This window comes from Sebastes fasciatus, chromosome 20 (assembly GCF_043250625.1).
Source record: "Sebastes fasciatus isolate fSebFas1 chromosome 20, fSebFas1.pri, whole genome shotgun sequence".
NCBI lineage: Eukaryota > Metazoa > Chordata > Actinopteri > Perciformes > Sebastidae > Sebastes > Sebastes fasciatus.
Window position 1 is genome coordinate 5602675 of NC_133814.1, and position 23579 is coordinate 5626253.

The 23579-nt window shown below is 41.5% G+C and overlaps 2 protein-coding genes across 3 annotated transcripts; both read left to right on the forward strand.

Annotated features, from left to right (window-relative positions):
* The first annotated feature begins 1761 nt into the window (after positions 1-1761).
* gdf2 (growth differentiation factor 2) lies at positions 1762-4956 on the forward strand. Its single transcript, XM_074620329.1, has 3 exons — positions 1762-1894; positions 1972-2293; positions 3903-4956. The coding sequence occupies exons 1-3, from the start codon at positions 1802-1804 to the stop codon at positions 4817-4819; spliced, it is 1332 nt and encodes a 443-aa protein (XP_074476430.1). The 5' UTR covers positions 1762-1801; the 3' UTR covers positions 4820-4956.
* A 6675-nt stretch (positions 4957-11631) lies between these two features.
* On the forward strand, positions 11632-20282 carry rbp3 (retinol binding protein 3). Of its 2 annotated transcripts, XM_074620340.1 has the most exons (5): positions 11632-14423; positions 17407-17655; positions 17853-18043; positions 18282-18424; positions 19761-20282. In XM_074620340.1, exons 1-5 carry the CDS (start codon positions 11670-11672, stop codon positions 20084-20086), a joined length of 3663 nt encoding a protein of 1220 aa, XP_074476441.1. In that variant the 5' UTR covers positions 11632-11669; the 3' UTR covers positions 20087-20282. The 2 variants fall into 2 exon arrangements, with proteins under 2 accessions (XP_074476441.1, XP_074476440.1); XM_074620339.1 differs by lacking the exon at positions 11632-14423 and having other exon boundaries at positions 16332-17655.
* The last annotated feature ends 3297 nt before the right edge of the window (positions 20283-23579 follow it).

A 23579-nucleotide genomic window follows, 5' to 3' on the forward strand; every position in this document is an offset into this window, starting at 1 on the left:
GACACATTGACTTGTGGTTCGGAGCTCAGACCCCCCCACAAGAACAAGGGGCAGATCCCATCATCCATCTGGGTCATACAGTACAGGATGCAGTAGTGAAGGCCCCCACCATCATGTCTTTGTTCCATTTGCCAGATATGATTTTATAGATCCCTAACCCCAATCAGTTCATGAACATTTTTTTTCCATATGTTTTTCCTAACGTCTGGTTGTCCTTTGCTTCATTCTTCTTGAAGTACAAAGTGCAAGAAAGTTTGTGTCCCAGCTGCCATGTTGAAAACAGTTAGAGGACACAGAGGAATCTGTTTTTTTTTTTTTCATATTACATCTTACACACCACCGATATAGTGACCGTTTTCTAAAAATAACTTTTTATCATATATGTTCAAAGTCACACTTTTATAGGCTACTCTATCAAAAAGTAAGCACAACTAGTCAAGTATACCTTTCTGTAAGGCAAGAATACTTATTTATACTTTTCTTAAGTATATCTTGATCAAAACATTAAGTACAAGTAGGCCTATAAGCCAAGTATACTTAGAAATGTCTGCATTGTTGTCAGTATAAGCCAAGTATATCTTTGATAAGTACATTTAAAGTAAACTCTCTTATTTTAAGTTTAAAATAAGTATACTAATAGCACACTTGAATAAACGTGTTACTGTCACTATAAAGATGAGACTCTTGTGGATCCAATGAGCCTAACTGTATTCATGTGTGATGATGTTAGTCTACATAGTAGCCATTTATTGTATCGAGACCATTTTTTGAAACTTGACCTCACTGTATAAAATTACCTGTGGTGACCTCTAGGATAATCACAGCCTCATGAAACTTTACAGCCACAAACTAAAGACCTAGAGCATTCAGAGGATGGATGGCTTTCCTAGGTAGATAAACAATAAGGGGGTTTCTGAGCAGTTTACACAACAGAAGTGCTCGCCATCCAATCGCAGAAAAATACAATTCTCGCAGAAATCTCCAAATGTCAAAAGTTTTTGAAACCAAATCACAGCATGGCTTTTTCTACGGTGTTCCTCAAGGTCTTGCTGTCTTCATGAGGTATTTTGGAGGGATTATTGGTCATTTTTATCAATTATCAAGTGGTCAAAAATGGCTAAATTTAGCACAAAATCGGTGTGACAACATCGACCTAAAAATTGCTGCAACAACGTATGAGATATAATAGATCATGGGGATGACCATCATATACTTCTATCATCATGTTCTAAGCCCTTATACACTCCCACAAATAATTTTAATCAATAAATTAATTCATGTTTATTTCTGATTCATGACGAGAACAACTTGACGCACAGTGCTGAGCTGCCTCTCAAATTAATCTTCAGGTTCCCAGCTTTCATATGATGTACACAATTATATGTGACATCTACTGTTGACCTGCTATCTCCCCCTGAAGACCCCCTGTACCCCCCCTAATAAAAGACAAAAAAGGGTCTATTGTGGGTCTCAGAGGGTTAAAGGGATCTACGTCATCAGTGATCACATTTTGGTACCTGGAACATGTGCGTGACCTGCAATGTACAGTACACAGACATTTAGCTATGTCAACAATGTCCCCCTCAAGCTGGGAAAAGGCATTTTATGGAAATGTCTGCTCGTCAGTAACCTCACAGTTTCCAGTTCCTCCCTCATTATCGCTGTCAAGTGTTTACAGTGTCTTCATTAGCAGCCAGCCCTCTAATGATAACAAAGCTTAAAAGAAGGCATCAATGGCAGTGATAAGCTTGGCCAAACTACTATTTTGGATGACACAAGTCCCCCTGTTTACTCTGGGAGCATGGGAGCGGACATCAGGACTGTGATCCTTGCATTGGGGATCTCCATTTTCAAACCTTGCCGTCGCAAAGTCTGTTTTCAGGCCGGGAAGAAGGTAAAGTTAGTGCCAGCACAGTGGCTTAGAAAGGTTCTAATTTCAAAATGCGGAGCTCCAGATCTATCCTGTTCCAGGTGTGTTTGTGTCTGGTGGTTTCTATTGGCTCCTGCACCTGTAAACCTCTAGATAATGACATCCAGAGTGAGGACCCCGAGGAGCTTTACTCTCAGCTGTCAGAGGAGGACCTTCTGGAGGAGGAAGACGCCGACTCCAGGATGGAGAACCTCCTGGGAACCATAAAGGAGGGCTTTCTGAGGAAACTTAACCTGTCAGACGTTCCTCAGGAGAACAGCAAGATCTGCCCTCCTCAGTTCATGATGGAGCTCTACAACAAGTACGCCTCGGACAACTCGGCAAACCCTCAGTCTGATGTCATACGAAGCTTCACTGTCCAAGGTATATAAACAGAGTTTAACTTGTCATGCAAGATACTTATAGGAGGGACCTGTTGATAAAGATAACACTTATTCTGGGGCTTTTTTCCTCATCCCCATAGTCACAGAATATACAAATATTTGGAAATCCCCACCTGCCAAATGTATAGTTTACGACATCTCGTTATAAAGCTGTTTCTTGGCACATTTGTTATTAGTAAAACTGTTCAGTTAGGCGTTGTTTTTTTGTGAATTTTACAGTAAAGTTCTAAATCAATGGTCCCAGACATTTTTGGCCTGTGTTCCCTTTGAAAAAGAATTAGTGTTTACTTGCAAACCCTGCTTACTGTGATCAAAAGTGATTTAAAAATAATTTTGTGTAGCAGAATTAGGCCTTTTTGAGGTTCCTCAGGTTCCTAATTAGGCCTATCTCGCGGGCCCGATGTATCGATCCCTTGTGGGGGCCCCAAACCCTAGGTTGGGAACCACCTCTCTAAAGTATCTCAGAGCATTTTTTTTCAGTGAATAGTTAGGCCTACAATACAGTCATTTCTTGTCCCATGATGGCCTAATTTCTGCTTCCAAAGACTATTCCTAAATGGCCAAATAGAAACTTGAATAGTGATCCCCCTCCTCCACAATAGGCTAAGTCAAAAACGTACCGGCCTATTGTGGAAATGGTGTCTCTGAGAGGACATTTTGAGGGCCAGCTGTGTGCTCCTAACTGGAGCATGTCATAGCCCTGTTGCCTACGAATGTCTATAAAACACATTTTAGCATTGGTTGTCGCCCGTTAGCAAATTCAGACATCTGTCTCTTCAGAACATTCAACATTTGGGAGGACCCATTGTGCGATTAAGTTTGGATTTCACTCTGAAAGTAAAAGATAGCAAGCTAAGCTAACTAGCTTCCATGCAGAAAGTGAAAGCTATTTAGCTTAACTTGCTAACGGTAGCACAAATTCATGTTATTTCAACACCTGCGGAGTCATTGGCGGGCCCTGGACTTTCAACCAGACTACTGTTCAAGACCCGTGTTTTGTTTTGTCAGTTACGTTAGTGATGTTTGTGACACGGTTTTTAGTGATGTTTGTGGCGTTTTTTCCGTACTTACGTGACGTTGTTTCCGTGCGTACTTTAAGCCCAACCATGATGTTTTTCCTAAACTAAGTGGTTTTGTTCCCTAAACCTAACTGTGGTAGTTACCGTAGTTTTGTTGCGTGGCGTACAAATGACAAACGATAAGTGTTGTACAAATGACAAAAAGCCTAAAATGCGTCCTCATGACACACGGAATGTCCTTGTAATATCGTGTCATTTATACGCCTTCCCGTGAGATCGGGTTGAACACGCAACAGTTAAACGCTGGAACTACAGTGATAGATATTGTCTGTCTGAACCAAAAAATTCATGCCCGTCGGAGTAATTTGTTTTACCCAATTTTTTATAATTACATTTTTGACCAAATAAGTAGGCTACATAGGCCAAAACAAACACTAAAGTGATGACTACTGATTTTTCTTTTTTTAGAAAAAAAATATTTTACTTTCAGTTCGACCCCATATCAGACAGCGCAAATCCCAGCAGCTGTTTCGAATAATCCCCTCTGACCTCTTTTTATCTCTCCAACAGATATCCCTCTCTCTGTGACAAATGGCACAAAGTCAAAGTACAGGCTGCACTTCAACGTCAGCATCCCCAGCCATGAAAAGATCACTACTGCTGAACTACAGCTCTTCTTCTTCTTCCCAGATCCAAGGTCAAGGGTCACCTCCCGCAATTTCAAGGCCATCATCAAAGTCTATGAAGTGGATTACAACGATTTCACATCCACCACCCAACTGCTGGTTGGCAAAGAGGTGACAGGCTTGGAGAGCACGTGGGAGACGTTTGATGTGACCACAGCTATTCAGAGCTGGCTCAAGTCGGGCCATGGAGCAACAGTTTTTGATGTGGTGGTGGACAGGAAGGACTGTGGGGCCTCTAAAGGTGGAGCAGAAGGAGCAGGGTGTTTGAATATGAGTGTGTCTGTTGGAGATAACACTTCAGCGGCTTTAATAGTCTTCTCAGATGACCTGGGTAGCAGGAGGAAGGAAAAAAAGAAGGAATTGAGAGAGATGATCCTCCACGAAGAAGAAACCATCTTGCACTCGGGCGCCGACTGGAACAGAGGAGATCAGCTTCCAAACGAGATCCCGGAGGCTCCACGGAGAAGGAAAAGAAAGGCGGAGAGGGAATACTGCCAGCGGACCTCTCTCAAGGTCAACTTCAGAGACATCGGCTGGGACAGCTGGATCGTGGCGCCCCCGGAATATGATGCCTTCGAATGTCGAGGCCTATGTTACCACCCGCTGACAGACGAATCGACCCCGTCAAAGCACGCCCTCATCCAGACGCTGATGAACATCAGGAACCCCATGAAGGCCAACATGGCGTGCTGCGTCCCGATCAAACTGGACCCCATCACAGTCATGTATCGGGAGAACGGGCGCCTCACTATTAGATACCTTTATGAGGAGATGAAGGTGGCAGAGTGTGGCTGCAGGTAGTCAGAGAGGTTTGGTTCGCTCCGGTGGTAGCACAGGTGATGATTATGGTTCAAATGCTGCATTTCATTCAAGTCAGTCTGAGCAGTTCATGCCCTACATTGGTCCAGGAGAAGGAAAGTACCCCTAAGAAGAAGATAATAACATAAGATAAAATAAGATAAGATAAGATAAGAACAAATAAGATAAGATAAGATAGAACTTTATTCATCCCGAGGGAAATTGTTGTGCAGCAGTTGCAGTACAAAGTAGGAAAGAGTGCAAGAAACATGGATGCCTCCTATACCTATCTATTTTCTTAAAGGTGCTCTATACAATATCCAGAGCATTCATATAGCAGCAAACAACTATTTGCTATGTAAAGATATAGAGGAGTAATGTCTACCTGTGCTTTTAGCGCATGTTCGTGTATTCGAAAGTGCACCACAGGCTAGCTCACGACCACCGCTCTGCACTGCTCTCACACGGTGAGTTACAGCTGATAACGCCGTCCTGACTGACGGCACCGTTGTGGAAGCGTAGCACCCACCCTCCAATTCCCCCGCAGGTTAACACTGTTAGCTCTGTCAGCGCTGTTGCCTTTGTATTCACTATTAGTGCTGCAACACGAAAATGCAAAATTCTCGCCTGTGAATATGTCTAGGGCTTTTGTTGTGAAAGGTAAGAATGGAAGGAGTGGATCTGGTCTGCGCTGCCTTCGCCAAGGTTGAAAAGAATCATAAAGTTCGCCTTCTTGGTTCGGAGTACGTGGCCTCCTGTTGTTTCATATAACAAAATAATAAAGGTCATGCAATGCTTAAATAAAATATACTGTAAGTACTTTTTGACACTGTAGTCATGAAATAATGCTATGTAGCATTTATGATTTATGTTATTCCTGCAAATTTATTGCTAAAAAGCCTGAAATTCCCAGTGGGCAACACCGGGTCTGAGAAGTGAAGCCAATGCAGAAGTGCCTAAAACTTGCATTCTTTCTAACAGCCAGCAGGGGGCGACACCTTTGGTTGCAAAAAGAAGTCTGATTGTATAGAAGTCACTTGATTTATTACCTCAGTAAACATTATAAACATGAGTTTATGGTCTCAATCGCTAGTTTCAAGTCTTCTTCAATACAGCATGATGTTCATTGATAAATTATGGTCCCATTTAGAGTCAAATAGACCATAAATCAGGGTATTGTTTAGGACGTGGCTACCTTGGAGTTGTCCATGTTTTCTTTAACTTTAACCCTTTCACAGTGTGTTTTCAGTTCATGAAAGTTAATTATGACATTTTTGTTCGCCTAAAATGTCTTATTCAGCATTCGGTTGTACTTAGCTCCACCCTCTCGTGTCACTTCTGGTTGCAAATAACCAAGATGGTGACGGCCAAAATGCCGAACTCGAGGCTTCAAAACAGCAGTTCACAAACCAATGGGTGACGCCACGGTGACTACGTCCACTTCTTACAGTATATAAAGTCTATGGAAACTCACAAATAGTGATTTGTCTGGAATGATAGAGCATGATAGTGGAACCATTAACAGGTCATTAACACCTTGTTGCTTGTGCTGCGATGAATTCTAATGGAAACTGTGGTCTTTGCTAAAATTGTGTTGTTGTTTTTTTTTGCATTTTTACATGCTAACACCACCAAGCCGAAAACCAAAGGAGATATATTTACATTGTGTATTTAATTCTGGTTATATGTACATAAAGAGCTTACCCGCACACTTGTCTTAGTCTAGTACAAAACTAATACAATTTTATTTTTTATGCAGTAACTAATGTAAAACAGAACAAAAAGTATGTAAAAAGTTAAGTAAAAAAAATAAAATAAAATCTAATTTAAAAAAGTCCATATTTTGTTGGTTAATAGATATCTTTGATTACTATTATTACTACTATAAAATAAACAAAAAGTGATGTTGATGATAAATTGACCTGTTGGCATTAATAGGGTGACATTAAATCACAGCTGCTCATCTATTAATCCTGTGCTAGTTTCAATGTAAATCTGTACAATATCATTGTAACTGTAATTTGTTATATTAATATATATTTAGTAGTAGTGTGTAAATCACTGCCATACGGACTTGTACAGAGTGTTCATCTTGTACATGCATGCTACATTGCTGAGTGGAGAGTTTGTATTGTCTCATGATGTCTACATTTTGTTTATGAGGCTGTCCTACCCTGAAATGAATAAAAATCTTCTCACAAAATGAAATTGTATTTTAGTTACTCATCTTGTCTACTCAGCACATCCTGCATTTAGTAACTTTTTGTCATGACTTTTTTATCTGCAGCTCCAAACTAATACATACCAGCATTGCCTTCCACAAACTTATTTGTGGAAGCCTTATGACTATAAAATAATGATACTATAAAAACATTTTTTATTTATTCTGATTCTGGATAAAAATAAATGTGGTCATTCAGCAAATAGTTATTCTAACTTTGTATACTGTCACGTATCACTTGAAACTCAGTGAACATTTCAGTGACCCTGTATGGTAACACAAAAAACAACTTTTTAAACCGACATATCTCAATAAAAATGTTCTTGTTACAGCATGGTAAGTTGGTATGTTGTTATAACAACAAACTTCCATATGATGTTAAAACAAGAAGATCAAGAAATTGTAGCCCACAGTCAGTTGAACCAGTCATGGCAGCCTTTAGGCTGTGGTAAGGCCTAATGTAGCTAGAAGTTTTGAGTTGCTATTACCTTTTAACTTCACATTCAAGAACCAATCAGAAACCAGCTCAGTCCCACATATGCAATAATAATACAGTCAATAAAAGGCAGAGACAAGGACTTCCCCCAGGAATACAAAATGTATTTTTGATTAAATGCATTTGAACAAGCAATACTAATGTATAAAAGGGAAGTGATGAAAATGCATTTGAATTAATAATTGTAAGTGATGAAAATGTATGAGAATTGAAAAATAGAGAGATTTTCATCACTTCCCTTTTCTTCAATATTTTTTTTGTTACTTCCACCCTTGAGGCCACTTTCCATAAATGATAAAATGCAATTTTTTGTTGTGAATGATGAATGATGAATGATGAATGATGAATGATGAATGATGAATGTAAGATGGTGAAAATGATGAAACATGGCTCTGTTTTCATCATATCACGACTGTTTTAGTCAAATCAGCTTTAAATCAATCAAATCACTTGATAATTTATAACTAAATTTTTCATTTCACATCCATTATTTTTATGGCTCCATTTTTCAATTCACATTAATTTTCATCACCTCCATTACTATCATTTAATTTTTGTTACTTCCACCACTGAGTTATATACAGTACTGTATAAGTTCACGTGTCCTACTGGCTCAGATGTGAACAATAAGTATCTTAAAGGGACTATTTGTAACTTTCAGAAATGCTTGTTAACAGCGACACCTGTGGCCGTTAAGTCAACGAAAGTCAGCGCCGGGCTCGCGCTTGCTCGCTCTAAATATACCTGAACGAGCATCGCTCAAAACAGTGAGGTGACACACGTCAGCTAAAACCACAATATCACTCTATATTTCACCTCCTTGGCAGAAATGTTAGCTGACCAGACGGAGGTCTCTCCATGAATCACCGCTGATCCTAGTGTTGGCTTTTTAGGCTGATGCAGGAAAAGAAACGTTATCGCCTCCGACCGCAGCCGGGGCTGAAGCAGGAAGAGGAATGTTACCGTCTCCGACCGGGTGCCGGTGATAATGTTTCTCTCTGCGGAGCCCCGTCACTTCACAAGACACGGGAAACCTCTGTTGGTCTGGAGGAGCTGCAGCATTTTTTTCTGCACAAATGTCCACTGTACATTCTCTAAATATTCTCAGACCTAAACTAACTCTTCTGCAGTGTAGAGTGAGCGTGCATACACATCTAGAGGTGGAGCGAGAACGCGCGCTGTGTGAGTGAAGGTAAGCAGGCAGCGGAGCAGAGACTTCAGCCACACGCGAGTGTGTATATGCGAGCGTGCATGTGTCCCGACCCGGTACATTTATACGCTTAAAAAGTTACAAACAGTCCCTTTAAGTATCTACTTAATTATTCATTAAAAAAAAACACAGTTAAACTACTCAGAGCCACATGAAGGGAAAAAAAACATGTACAAGTAGAACAAACTAATTCCAGTCAATCCAAATCTTTTCATTTTAATGCGCAGTGTCAGTTTTGTAAATATTTGAAGTCAGTGACACATCCTTATCAGAGCTGAAACCTCTGTGACAAGACCAATGAGGGGGCACGTCCTTTCTGGGTAGCCCAAAATTGCACTTGTCTCAAAATAGCACCAGTAACAAGGCAGGCAATCTCATTTCAATGTCCGAGAAAATAATTGGCTCAGTTGACTTTTGCCTCATAAGATTTCCCCCCAGTCATCAACAGCATGTGACAACTGAGCCAGTTTAAAATGTCTGGCTTAGCAGTATTACATCTTGACCAATTGATTCGATTTTTTTGTCCACTTGGGGCAGCACAATAAGCTGCAAACACAAAAGTTACAAATTATGACCTTTCAAAGTTGATATTGCTAATGTGTTAGCAAACAAAGGCTTATTTGCACATTGAGCAGAAACATAGAAATATTGGTATTCATATTTCTGTTCACCTGACCAATGTAAGTACTTTTAGTTTTGTTTTGCCCTCAAACTCCTGAGGGAAATATCTGATGCTAAATGCTACGCTAGGCTATGTTTACAAGCTAGTTGCTAAATGTGTCTGTCTGCCGTTTGGTGGGCAGGTAGAGTATGAAGTTTTTGGGGGGCTTTTACAATGGAAACACTTGCCTGCTGTGTCTGGAAACGATACATGATAAATAAAGTTGTGGGCCGGGTAAGTTTATCAATGAATTTATAATGTTGGAATCTCAGCAGGCTCACTAGCTTACTGAGATAGCTAGCTTGAAGCTGTTCTTGCCTACTAACATACAAATTATGAGGTAACAACAGAGCAGCCTTGCTTTCAGACAAAATTTGACGAGACAACATTTTTGTTTTGTATTTCCAGCAAGTTAGAAGTTCGGGGATTTCAATATCCAAACAATTGCTGTAACCTGTTCTTATATTTGACACAAGGGCAAAGTATGATACAATAGGGGAGAGCGGGGTGATTTGAGCCTGTGGGGAAGTTGAGCCACCCCTTGTTTCTAGGCAACCATCGACACCATTGACCATGTGACCACACATTTTTGAAGAGTCATTCATTTTACTGACCATGTGATGGAGAGAGGCCCATATGACCATGGGTAGGTTCAAAAAACATCTTTTTGCCATTCAAAGTGATTTTTTTATGTTCAAGGAGTCCTGATTCTTGTGTCTGAACTGTTACAGACAATGTTGAAAAAATGTCACACATGTGTTAGTGATTTAGGAAGTTACAATATGAGGCTATATTGTTAGCATGACATTAGCTCTAAACTGCTGGATAATACAAGTTTGGTCATTGGCGCCAAGTTGAACCAAGAGACCACTTTTTTTTGGAAAGTCCTTTTTTTGAAAACTATTTATTTTAGATCCAAAGTGATTATTCCCAAGGATGCACCACATTCTGAAATATATGTACATGTTTTAGTTGGAGACATTACTGTCATTCCCTCACTTTAAAGATGCCATAAGTAAAAAGTGGCTAAACTCACCCCAATCGCCCATACAGTGTTTAAAAGTCTTGACTGGTGTCCTGGGGATTATATTATGTAAAGCGTGAGGCGGTATTAAAAGTTAAGACGTTGAGATTAGCTGAGCACAGTGTAGCATTTGGAAAGGGTTGACGTCTGGCTGCATAATTGTCTGGATCAGGGTCTCACAGGGTACTTATTGATGTCAGGTTCAAGCTCAACGTACAGATGTAACACTTTAGCAAATTGAGTTTGAATTAAATGATAAAAAAGATAAAAACATGTCAATTTGGGACTTGCATTTATGGAGGATTCACATGGACACGTTCTTTGTTTCCCTATCCACCAAATGAAAAGCAAATTTGATCAAAAGATATAAAAAAACTAACCACGAGAAACAATACTGTACTGTGAAAAAATACCAAAGCAGGAGAAAAGGGAGGATAAGCAAATAACTCAGCAGTCAATCCAGATAAAGACTTTCCAATCAACCTTTTGTTCCTATATCCAGTGGGTGTGTTTTTTTACCCAATTCTGATCCTGCGTGTGTTTTAAGAAGGCTTTGCCACGTGTCTACAAACTGTGTAATCATGTCACCAGTGGAGCGACCCAGACATGACCCCTAAAGCTACCAACAGCACCAAAATACACCACCATAAGCTTTCATAACAGACGAGGGAGAGAGAGTGAGTGAGTGAGAGAGAGAGAGAGAGAGAGAGAAAGAGGGAGCGTGAGAGTTTCTGATCAGGCTTTTGCATCAGTCAGTCCACACTGAACACATGTTTGACCTGTCCCTCGAACCAGTTTCTAAAAGAAAAGTTGAGGTGGTTCCAATGTAAATAAGATAACATATTGTGAATTCGGAGAACAAAGCAGACTGTAATTTAAGCCTAAATAGTAAATTGTGTCAAGTACATTAAGCCCCTTGGACAAAGATAAAGCAACTTCATAAGAGTCAAATAAAAGTAAGAAACCAAAGATACATTGTGCTTACGTGGGAAAGATTAAGAAACTGCACAGGCTCCCATTTACCAATTTTTATTCTGTCTGTTATTGTCTGCTGGCCGAAGCACCACAGATAATGCGATTAAAGGTTTATTGGGGACAAAAGCCTCTTATGTTGATGCTGTTGTTGTCCAAAAAACAGTGACAATGTTCCCTCCTACAAAAACCACCATCTCTCAACACAGACAAATGAACTAACACAGCCCAGTGAAAGAGAAAACTGAGTAGTTCTCTTTCTATCAGTGATGATGAGGACGTTGGCGATGGCGCAGCACACACCACCCCTGCTATTGATGCTTCTCCTATGTACTCTATCCGTCAGCTCATCATTCCAGCCAGCCCTGGTGTTAGAAATGGCCAAGATTCTCCTGGAAAACTACTGCTTCCCTGAGAACCTAGTTGGGATGCAGGAAGCCATCCAACAAGCCATCAACAGCGGAGAAATCCTGCAGATTTCAGACAGGAAGACCCTGGCCTCTGTGCTCACATCCGGGGCACAAGGGGCGCTGAATGATCCGCGGTTGACTGTGTCATACGAGCCCAATTTCGTCTCGGTGATGCCACCAACGCTGCCGTCGCTCCCCATAGAGCAGCTGATCTGGCTGGTGAGAAACTCTGTCAAGCTGGATATCCTGGAAAACAACGTTGGATATTTGCGGATGGATCGGGTCATTGGGGAGAAGACAGCGGCAAAGCTTGGCTCGCTGCTGAGAGACAACATCTGGGACAAAGTTGCTCACACGTCCTCACTAATCTTGGACCTGAGGTATAGCACAGCTGGAGAACTGTCTGGAGTTCCCTTTATAATCTCCTATTTCTCAGACCCTGAGCCCCTCATTCATATTGACACTGTGTATGACAGGCCCTCAAATACAACAAGGGAGCTGTGGACCATGCCGTCAATAATGGGGGAAAGGTATGGAAAGAAGAAAGACGTGATTATTTTGACCAGTAAGCGTACCATGGGGGCTGCTGAGGCAGTGGCATATACATTAAAAAACCTAAAAAGGGCCATCACAGTTGGGGAAAGGTCTGCTGGTGGGTCCGTAAAAGTTCAAAAGATTAGGATCCCTCAGTCGGAGTTCTACATAACAGTTCCTGTGGCAAGATCAGTTAGTCCAATCACAGGCAATAGCTGGGAAGTGAGTGGCGTTTCCCCAACAGTCAATGTCAATGCCAAGGAAGCTGTCGCAAAAGCCAAGTCCCTTCTGGCTGTAAGGAGTTCCATTCCAAAAGTTGTGCTGAGTATAACCGACATAATCAGGAGATTCTATGCTTTCACTGACAGAGTTCCAGCTCTTCTTCAACATCTGCAATCTATAGACTTATTCTCTGTCGTATCTGAGGAGGACCTAGCACTCAGACTCAACCAGGACCTCCAGACTGTGTTTGAAGATCCACGACTGATCATCAAATACATGCAAGACAATGCTGCCATAGTAGAGGAGGACCCTGAGCTTTACAACATTCCAGTTGATTTGGAGTCATTACAAGTACTGGTAGATACAACGATTAAAGTGGAAATTCTCCCACATAATACTGGCTATTTCCGCTTTGACAAATTTTTCAAGTGGTCCGCAGGGGCTAAACTAGAACAGCTCATGGCTAAAAAGGTATGGGAGCCCCTCAAAGACACCAATAACCTGATCATTGATCTACGCCACAACACTGGTGGATCGTCTACCTCTCTAGCCCTTTTATTGTCCTATCTGCAGGACGCTTCCCAGAAGCATCATTTCTTCACAATATATGACCAAATTCAGAACACAACAACAGAATATGACTCTCTGCCTCGAATTACAGGCCTGACCTACGGGTCCAAACGTGGGGTTTATGTGTTGACCAGCTACTACACAGCAAGCGCTGGCGAAGAGTTTGCTTACCTGATACAGTCCCTACATCGTGGCACAGTCATTGGGGAAATTACATCTGGTACCCTGATGCACTCAAAGACGTTCCAAATAGAGGGGACAGATATTACCATCACTGTCCCTTTCATAAACTTTTTAGACAACAATGGTGAATGCTGGCTTGGAGGTGGTGTGGTCCCCGATGCCATTGTGCTAGCCGAGGAAGCTGTGGAGCACGTTCATGAGATTGCAGATTTTCACCAAGGGCTCAAGTCTCTCGTAGAGGGAACTGGGGAACTGTTAGAAAAACACTACGCTATCCATGAAGTTGCACTAAAGGTCAGCAAGGTATTGTTGAGCAAATGGGATGAGGGATGGTACCGGTCAGCGGTTGACTTTGAATCTCTGGCATCTCAGTTGACGGCGGACCTCCAAGAGATTTCAGATGATCACCGCCTCCATATCTTCTACTGCGATGTCGAGCCAGAGTCGCATCATGACGTCCCAAAGATCCCTACTGCTGAAGAAGTGGGATACATAATTGACGCTTTGTTTAAAATTGAGCTTCTGCCAGGTAATGTTGGCTATCTAAGGTTTGACATGATGGCTGATGTAGAGGTGTTAAAAGCCATTGGGCCTCAGCTGATCAAATTGGTGTGGAGCAAGATAGTAAACACCGATGCCCTCATTATTGACATGAGGTACAACACTGGTGGATATTCAACAGCAATTCCCCTCTTGTGCACCTATTTCTTTGATGCTGAACCATTGCGGCATCTTTACACTGTCTTTGACCGCACCACAACCACCATGTCAGAGGTAATGACATTGCCTCAAATCAAAGGTCAAAGGTACGGGTTCTCCAAGGACGTCTACATCCTCACCAGTCACATGACAGGGTCAGCAGCCGAAGTGTTCACCCGCTCTATGAAAGACCTGAATAGGGCCACAATCATTGGAGAGCCAACGATCGGAGGGTCTCTATCAAGTGGAACCTATCAGATCGGGGACAGCATCCTGTACGTTTCTATCCCTAACCAGGCTGTGTTCAGTGCAATCACTGGAAAAGTGTGGAGCCTTTCAGGGGTTGAGCCTCATGTAATAGCCCAGGCAAGTGACGCGCTTCCTGTGGCACAGAGACTCATAGAAGCAAGGCGGTTGAAGAGAGAGCCAGAAAAATAGTTTCTTGTGTTGTATTCTAACTTCCTTTAAAAACTGTTAGTTATTTTGTCTTGTGTTAAGTCACCACTTCAATGTCCAAGTTCAGCTTTTATGAGTGGCAAGTGTGGTCTGTGTGACATTTCAATTATCTCCCAGAATCACATACCAGCCAGTCTTCACTATGAAATATACTTTTGCATTTAAAGAGGACCCATTATGCGTTTGTGCTTTTTCACTTTCCTTTATTGTGTTAGTTAGTTTTGTTTGTGCATGTAAAAGGTCTGCAAAGTTACAAAGCCCAAAGTTCATCCCCATAGAAACACTGTTCCTGAACTGCATGAAAAGTCCTGCCTTTTTTTTTTCCTGTGACATGGTGATGTCACCAAGTACCACATTTGCATTACCATAATTGCAATACTTGCCTAGCGGCTAGTTTGTCACGCCCTCAAACAAAGCTGGTAAGAGCGGAGCTGGAGCGGAGCTGGAGCGGAGTCTGAAGAGTTTGGATCGGTTGACCAATTACAACAGAGTGGGCCAGCTGACCAATCAGAGCAAACTTGGCTTTTATGGGGGGGGGGGAACAGAGTGTTTCAGACAGAGGGTGAAAAGAGATGCTGCAACACAGACAGTATGAGAAAAAAAAAGTATTTTTTGAACATTAAAGCATGTAAATTTGTTCTAGTAGAAACCCAAAATACAAGTATGCACCTGAAAATAAGTATAATAGGCCCTCTGAGCTATTTAGGTGATGCCTTTATCCAGAAAGACTTGTACTGAGTGAGTATGGATTCAATGTATATCTCATTACAAGCGGGAATTTATTATCTGTGGATAGGATCAAATCTCCAATGTTACCTACCCTGGCATTAAAGACATTAAAGAGCATGTAATGGTAAACCGTTGACATTACATTTAAGTGAGCAGTGAATAAGTATTTTGAATAAAACAACTTCCAATTAGTGAGAATACATCACACATCAGTGTTTCTTGATGTAAATAACGTTGCACTCTTTTTATGTGTTAACCTTTTACCTCCCCACCTGCATATTTTCATTCACCACCTGTAAATTTTCTCTTTTGTTTTAATATTTTCTGTTATTCCCTTTTGATTGCATTTTAAATGCCATGTATATTAGGTCAATATTCTGTTGGTTGATTTGATCATTATGTAAATGTATGTATGTTGATGTATGTCATTATGTTCGACGGTTTTTCATTTCTTTGATAATTTCTTGATTGTTTCCTTATTTTTTTAGCATTGTGTTTTTTCAGTATGCTTTAATGATGTTTCAGCAAAACTACCAGCAGAGGGAGTAAGTACCAAACAAACCTAAACTGAATCTTGCTGTTCACTTCTACACCACTGCTGAAGGGAGACAACCTCCACCAACTGAACAAATGCTATGAAATGTGTACCATTTATGAGACAATAAAGACATTCTGTGGATATTAGTGGCATTATTTTGGATTTAATTTACTTTCCAGTCATTAATAGGAACATTCCTCTTTGATCATGAAGAAATGAATGAGCCGCTTTAAGTGTTGTTTTGAATTAAATGGCAATCATGAGTTTTCACATGCTTTATTTCAACATTTTCTTGTGTTATCTTGAAAAATGGCACAAAAGTCACACATCAATAACTTCCACTTATTTATACCGACACCAAAGGGCTTAATAAGTGAACTCACCAACCTTAATCCCTTTCTCAATATTCGTCTGGTACAAAGCTTGCCTTATTCGACACAGGTAGCTTTAAATAGGCGTTCAGAATACCTTGTTTAAGACGATTATCTTTGGCAACACCTCCTTGTTACTACACCTACATGGTTGTTATTGCCTTACAGAGGCACTCAGGATAATGCGATTAGAGGTTTATTGTTGGACAAATCCTCTTATGTTTGTGTTAACAGAAACCTTGCAGCCAAAACAGTGCCATTTGACAAAGAGCCTCTTTGGAGAAGGAGGTTCGGTTCAACAACCTCCACTTCCCATCTACTCACTTTTTGTCTGACTAAATTGGCAAAAATGGCGAAGGCTATCTTCCTGGTGGCACCACTGCTAGTTTTGGGGAATGTTTTCTTTACCCATGGCTCGTTTTCCCCCACCCTCATCGTAGATATGGCAAAAATCGTCATGGACAATTACTGCTCACCGGAGAAGCTGCAGGGGATGAAGCAGGCTATTGAAGCAGCCAGCAGCAACACAGAGGTTCTGAACATCCCAGACGCCGAAACCTTGGCGAATGTCCTCAGTGCTGGAGTCCAGACCACAGTCAGTGACCCACGCTTGATCGTCTCCTATGAGCCAAACTACGTCCCTGTGGTTCCCCCACAGATGCCTGCCTTGCCCCCTGAGCAGCTCATTGCCGTCCTCCAGACCTCCATCAAGCTCGATATCCTGGAGGGCAACATTGGCTACCTGAGGATTGATCACATCATCGGGGAGGAGGTGGCTGACAAGATTGGCCCTTTGCTTCTAGACCTGGTCTGGAATAAAATCCTGCCAACCTCAGCTCTCATCTTTGACTTGCGCTACACTGGCAGCGGGGACATCTCAGGAGTTCCCTACATTGTGTCTTACTTCACCGAGGCCGAGCCTCAGATTCACATCGACAGCGTGTATGACCGTCCCTCAAACACCACCACCAAGCTGTTTTCCCTGCCCGCACTGATGGGGGAGAGATATGGCATTACCAAACCCCTCATTATCCTCACCAGCAAAAACACCAAGGGCATTGCTGAGGATGTCGCCTACTGCCTCCAGAACCTGAAGAGGGCCACCGTCGTGGGCGAGAAGACCGCCGGGGGCTCTGTGAAAGTCGATAAATTCAAAGTGGCTGACACCGACTTCTACATGACCGTGCCAACCGCAAAGTCCATCAACCCCATCACCGGCTCCACCTGGGAGGTTACAGGTGTGACCCCTCATGTGGAGGTCAACGCCGAGGACGCCCTCGCTACCGCCATCAAGATCGTCAACCTCCGTGCCCAAGTTCCGGCAATCATTGAGGGGTCAGCGACCCTGATTGCTGACAACTACGCCTTTGAAGATATTGGCGCTCATGTTGCAGAAAAGTTGAAAGGGCTCCTGGCAAACGGCGAGTATAGCAAGGTTGTCTCCAAAGAAAGTCTGGAGGTGAAGCTGTCTGCTGACCTGAAGACCTTGTCTGAGGACAAGAGCCTGAAGACTACCAGCAACACCCCAGCCCTGCCACCCATGGTGAGACCCTTGTACATACGATTATGGTTTTTGGTTTGTGAAAGTATATTTCATTGTCACTTGTTAATGTTCAAACACAGCTATTTTTGTTGGTTATTTTTAATGGAGTTCTTATTCTTTACTTTTGATGTTTTATTATTTATTTTTCATGAGACATGCTTATATTTCAAATGTTGTCGTTTGTTCTTCTCCCACAGGATTATTCTCCAGAGATGTATATTGAGCTGATCAAAGTCTCCTTCCACTCTGATATATTTGAGAATAACATCGGTTACCTGCGCTTTGACATGTTCGGAGACTTCGAGGAAGTCAAGGCCATTGCCCAGATTATTATCGAGCACGTCTGGAACAAAGTTGTCAACACTGACGCTATGATCGTTGACCTCAGGTGGGTAATCCTGCTCACGGAGTGAGTCAGAGCTTCCATTCACAATGCAGTGTGTCCATCTGTTTACCTACTGATAATCTATAAATCATTTTAAAATATGGACCACCAACAGATCTAGAGGATTAAATCATTTGAAGACAACTTATTACTCAAAAACATCTTTATCAGTGCCTGCATTAATGAACAGTTCACAAAAGACCATTCAATTTCTATATTTGTTCTGCAACTGCTTTTGCAGGAACAACCTTGGCGGCCCAACAACAGCCATCGCAGGCTTCTGCTCTTACTTCTTTGATGCCGACAAGCAGATTGTATTGGACAAGCTGTACGACAGACCATCCGGGACCACCACAGAGCTCCTGACCCTGCCTGAACTCACTGGTAATTAAAAAATAAATAGAAATCAAGTCATTATATTTTACTCATTGTGTATAGCGTGCCATAGATACCTGTTAGTTAGCAACAGAGTTAGCGTCTAGCCAGTAGATATTTCCACGGGAGTTGGTGGAGACCAAAAACAGAGCTAAAAGGATTGTTATATTGGACTTAAATTCGCCAGGTGGCCAGAAACATGACTCCAAATGAATGCTAACTTGGCTTTGTATCTGCTGGATGTGTAAAATTAGTATTTGCTAATTTGCGAAGTTTGGCGTATCATTTTAAAAGATGATCAGGGTTGTGTTTTAACCCCGTCGAACTAAATGGCGTATGAATGACATGGTGCACACAAGTCATTTTGCATGCAATAAGAACACCTTTCTTCCTTTTGGCATGTCATTTGTGCGCCATGTAGTTTGTACTGACTGCAATGTAAACACATCCGCGTAAATATGCTACGGTCAGAGCTAGTGACGTAGGATAAAAAATGAGAACGACTGATTATAGCGGATGGATGGGGAGCTGGACGGGTCGAATAAACACAGGACTTTCAACCAGGAGACTCCCAACGTGTTGTTGAGTTATTTTGAAGTTACGTTAGTGACGTGTTTTTTTTAGTGACGTTTCTGACGTTTTTTCTGTATTTCTGTTACGTTGTTTCAATACATATTTTTACTTAGTTTACAGACTTATTTTAAGCCCAACCATGATATTTTCCTAAACCTAACAAGGTGTTTTTGTTGTCTAAACCTAACTGCAGCCATTACTGTAGTTTTGTTGCATGGTGTAAAAATGATACGCAAAAGAGGCGTACAAATGACACGTGAAAAGGCTAAAATCCGTCCTCATTTTTATGCCTTCCCATGAGATCAGGTTGTGTGTCTACAGTGTGATCCCTCTGCCCCCAAATGGCCAAAAATCTTTAACTTGCAGGTTCAAGAATACAAGAGCATAGAAGCATCTGTGATTTTTACGATGAACTGTCCAATTGGCCCAAAAAGCTATGAAGCTGTCTGGATATAATCCCTCACTCTTGTTCGATTAAGTCTTTAATGTCTTCCTGGTTGGCCAAGTCACTATTCAAGGCAGCTTTGGTTAGCAAGAAAGCTTTATTTTCCAATGTTAATCATTTTTCTGCATCCTTTGAAAGGAGGTGTGATTTCTACAAATTACTCTTTCAGTCACTTTCATAATCATACCATTATGTTCACCCATGACTCCTTGCCACTTCCTTCCTTCAATTGAACATTGACCTTTGTCACTATCCACCCATCACTTCTCTACCTCGTCTACCTTCCAGTTTAACCTTGTTCTGCCTCCATCTTATCCCCGTCCTTAGGCGCAAGGTACGGCTCCAAGAAGAGCCTAATCATCCTGACCAGCGGAGCGACTGCCGGCGCCGCAGAAGAGTTTGTTTACATCATGAAGAAGCTCGGCCGCGCCATGATCGTCGGAGAGACCACCGCCGGGGGCTCCCACCCACCCAAGACCTTCAGTGTCGGCGAGACCGACATCTTCCTCAGCATCCCCACCATCCACTCTGACACCGCCGCCGGGCCAGCCTGGGAGAGAGCTGGCATCGCACCTCACATACCCGTCGCAGCTGACGCCGCCCTGGAGACTGCCAAGGGCATCTTCAACAAGCACATTGCAGGCCAGAAGTAAACCACATCCTGAACAAAGCCAGGGGGGTTTCAGCAGTCACTTTTGCTTTGGCAGCCAAATAGTTTCAAGATTTAGAATTTAAATTCGTTTAAGAAGTGAAGAATGTAGAGTACAAAGTGTAATCTGTTATTGATTATCTTAAAACTTAAGCCTTTTTAGCCTGTTTGTAATGTAGAGCAAAGGTTCAATGGAAGGATTTACTTCCAGTTCTAATTTCTGTTGTACGTTACTCCGGCTGCTGAGGGTTTGGAGAATGAACGGTGCTGAGAAGTTGATTCTTTTGTGAAGTGGGTATGAATAATTCTGTGTCAAAGATCAGTTGTAACGTCAAAAGAACTTTAAAAAAATGTCATGTTTGAGAAGTCACGCGCAAAAGAGAGGAAACAAATTAAGTAAATACACACTACATTTGCTATTCATGTATTATGTTGAAAACCATCATGCCATGAAGTCATTGTGTATGAGAAATACTATATGTCCATTATGCCACGTGGGCCTACATGGGTTTTATCAATTCCAGTGGTGAGACACAATAAAAAAGACGACTGAAATACAAAAGTGTGTGTTGGTCATGTTTTACATCAACAGAGGAAGCATTGAAATATCTGTTTTTACAAATACAAAAGTCCTTTTTGAATTTATCGTATACAGTAAAGTGCAGGTCCCTTTTTAATTTGATAAAGAAATAAATTAGTTTGTCATAACATACAACTGTCGGTTACACCATTCACCAAATTCATTAACCAACAGCCTGGAAGAGAGAACAAACATTTACCTGCTAAACTGTAGTTTTAGCTCACCAACAAACATCTGTGCCACAATAGACTGGGTCTGGGTACCCAAAGCAATCATCCAACAGACAAGCAACAAAGATTTGATCAAGATTGGAAGTGAACTGTATCCCAAGCACAATCTGCTTCAGGGGGTGTTCTCGTGTCAGTGACTGTACAAATGTGAAGATTACAGTGTGTTTAAGGGCAATTATATCCAGGACGGCAGGAACATGTTAGTCTGTGGTCGGTGACAGTTTTGGTGGTTTCAGTGGTTTAGGTCCTGAGTTATGGGACCATGTTGATCAGAACAAAACTCAGTCTTGGATTAATTTTGATCACATGTTTTAAAAACTAGCCATGTGGCCCTTGTATAAAATGAAATAAATAAAAAGAAACTAAAAAGAAACATACATAAGGACACATTTTTATTGCTGTGCATACTGTACGCCAAAAAGAAACCAACTTTTGTATCAAACAAGGTGTCTTACAGAATGTATTTTAATCTGAACGTATCAAGTCTTTCAGTAACATCTTATTAAAACAATGTAAATGTAGAAGTAAAGATAGTCCTCCACTCATCTTATTTAGAAAATATATATAATCAACTCTAAGGCTACGTTCCAAATCACATACTTTTTCTTTTTACTTTTAGTACGTACTGCAGCTACCCTTATAAAGTATGTATTGTAGCATGCAGTATGCATACCACCGTGACATACTACTTTGCCATAACATTGTGCCTTAAACTTTGACCCTCTTGCTCATTTATCCGCTGCGCAGAGGATTGTGGGTCAGAATAACCAGAAAAGCATGCTGGCTCGCATACTACAAAACGCATTTGACGTACTATGTGTGGAACATGCTAAATCTTTTTTTGGCATACTAAATAGTAAAGCAGTATGGCTACTGGAACGCACAATCAGTGTCTATCAAGTTATTTAACAAATGGCTGAAGCTTCCCATTTGTATTGTTAATAGTAATAGATTTAAGCTTAGTTGTGCACAAACTATTATTTCTGTGGTGCAATTCAGAACATGCAAGCACTATATGTTCCCTTCAATGTTTGGAATTTCCAATTTTATAGGCTGTAATTACAACTTCTGTGGGCTCCACTTCTACTGACCGTCAGACGTCTGTTATACATAGCAACGGCCTGCTATAAAGAAATAACAGACCGTAGAACGCCGTAATTGACCAATCATAATCGAGTATTCAACAAAGCTGTGTAATAAATGGATTTATAGACCTGAAGTAAGCTAACATGTTAGCTTCTCCAACAGGCTTACATCACCCCGCACTTTACCCAAACAGGTTAGGCATGTTTTCTGTTTTGCTAATTAAGCATCCTTTTTCTTCCACAAACACACTACAAGCTCAGCTCATTTTTGTTACTTGACAAACAACATTCGTTTTAAGAAAAAAGAGGCTAACGGAAACCTCAATTCTGGGGGACCCTCTCTTTCCATTGGCTGGCAGACCTGGTTCCCCAGATGTGAGGTCTGCATCTGGACCCTAGTTTGCCAACCAAGTGATGGATTGTAAAGAGGTGGTAGTGTTATGTAATATTTACGGATAGCTGCAGCTTGGAAAAAAATACAGTCCTGAAAAATCTTGACAGTCTCCAGCTTGGAGTGCTGACTTACATTTTCCCCAGTAGGCTAGTATTAGTGGAATTTCCGACTGTCCAGAAATCCCCGAAAAGTACCAAAAGAACAATAAATTGAGTTTATGATGGGTACTGTATGATTTTTGAGTGACGAAACTTTCTTGTGCAACCATGCCCTGTTTGAATTCAAAGGCACAGCTCTAATTTCATCTCATTTCCTGCTCTCCCTCACTCTTTTCCATCACCAACAATTTTCCAGCTTTTATCACATCAGGAGATATTCGCTATTTTTTCCTTCACCACAAGTTTTCTTCAAAGTAAATATTTTGACACATTGAACAAAATATAGATTTAATTTGATTACTTTGTGACCGACAGAAGAAGAATAAATCAGCTGATGATTGTGTTTGGTAGAACTTCAATTTCCAAATTGTTTCATAGCAGCAGTAAACAGTTCAGAATTGGATATTTTTCCTATGTACTGTATCTTGGTAACGTTTTCACAGGGAACACCAATTTGTTTTCCCATTTATCCTCTCACGCTGGCTTGCTTTTTCACAAAACCCACCATTATTTCTGCTGATCCCTCTCAATGTAATGTGTACTTGATGTTAGTGGACCTACAGTAATCTGCTGCACTGATTTACAGGAACTGGAGGTCATTCATGAGTCATAAGGATGTTTATGAGAAGAGTGTGTGAGCTCTCTGTGGGATAAATACAGAGGATTGTTATGCAAAGCAGACTTTTGTCCAGAATAACTCTAACCAGAATAGATGAAGAAGTAAAATCCTCTCAGCACAGGGATGGTTGGCTGGTGTGTGTGTACGTGTGCTCGTAGGGCTAGTTATGGTGGCTTTGAAGCTAATCCCCAGACTCCTGCTCTCGCCAGACTCTCATCCACTTACCTAACGCTCACCTGGCGCTCACCTAAACCTCACATAATACTATGGTGTGTGTGTGAGTCATTTAATACCTTCTACTGTAAACTACAACTGCGAACCTGGTCACCCCATGGCCTGACAGACCACATAACAGCACCCAGTGGGAGCGGAGCCAATGGAAGGTGTTACAAGACGAGGCAGGTTTCCAAGGCTTAGCATGGCGGGAAGGT

Coding starts and splice junctions, on each gene's coding strand:
- rbp3 (XM_074620340.1), top strand. CDS start 11,670: ATGATGAGGACGTTGGCGATGGCGCAGCACACACCACCCCTGCTATTG. Junction 14,424..17,406: donor TGGCACAGAGACTCATAGAA/GCAAGGCGGTTG, acceptor ACCGCCATCAAG/ATCGTCAACCTCCGTGCCCA. Junction 18,044..18,281: donor GCTATGATCGTTGACCTCAG/GTGGGTAATCCT, acceptor CTGCTTTTGCAG/GAACAACCTTGGCGGCCCAA.
- gdf2 (XM_074620329.1), top strand. CDS start 1,802: ATGGGAGCGGACATCAGGACTGTGATCCTTGCATTGGGGATCTCCATT. Junction 1,895..1,971: donor GTTTTCAGGCCGGGAAGAAG/GTAAAGTTAGTG, acceptor ATCCTGTTCCAG/GTGTGTTTGTGTCTGGTGGT. Junction 2,294..3,902: donor ACGAAGCTTCACTGTCCAAG/GTATATAAACAG, acceptor TCTCTCCAACAG/ATATCCCTCTCTCTGTGACA.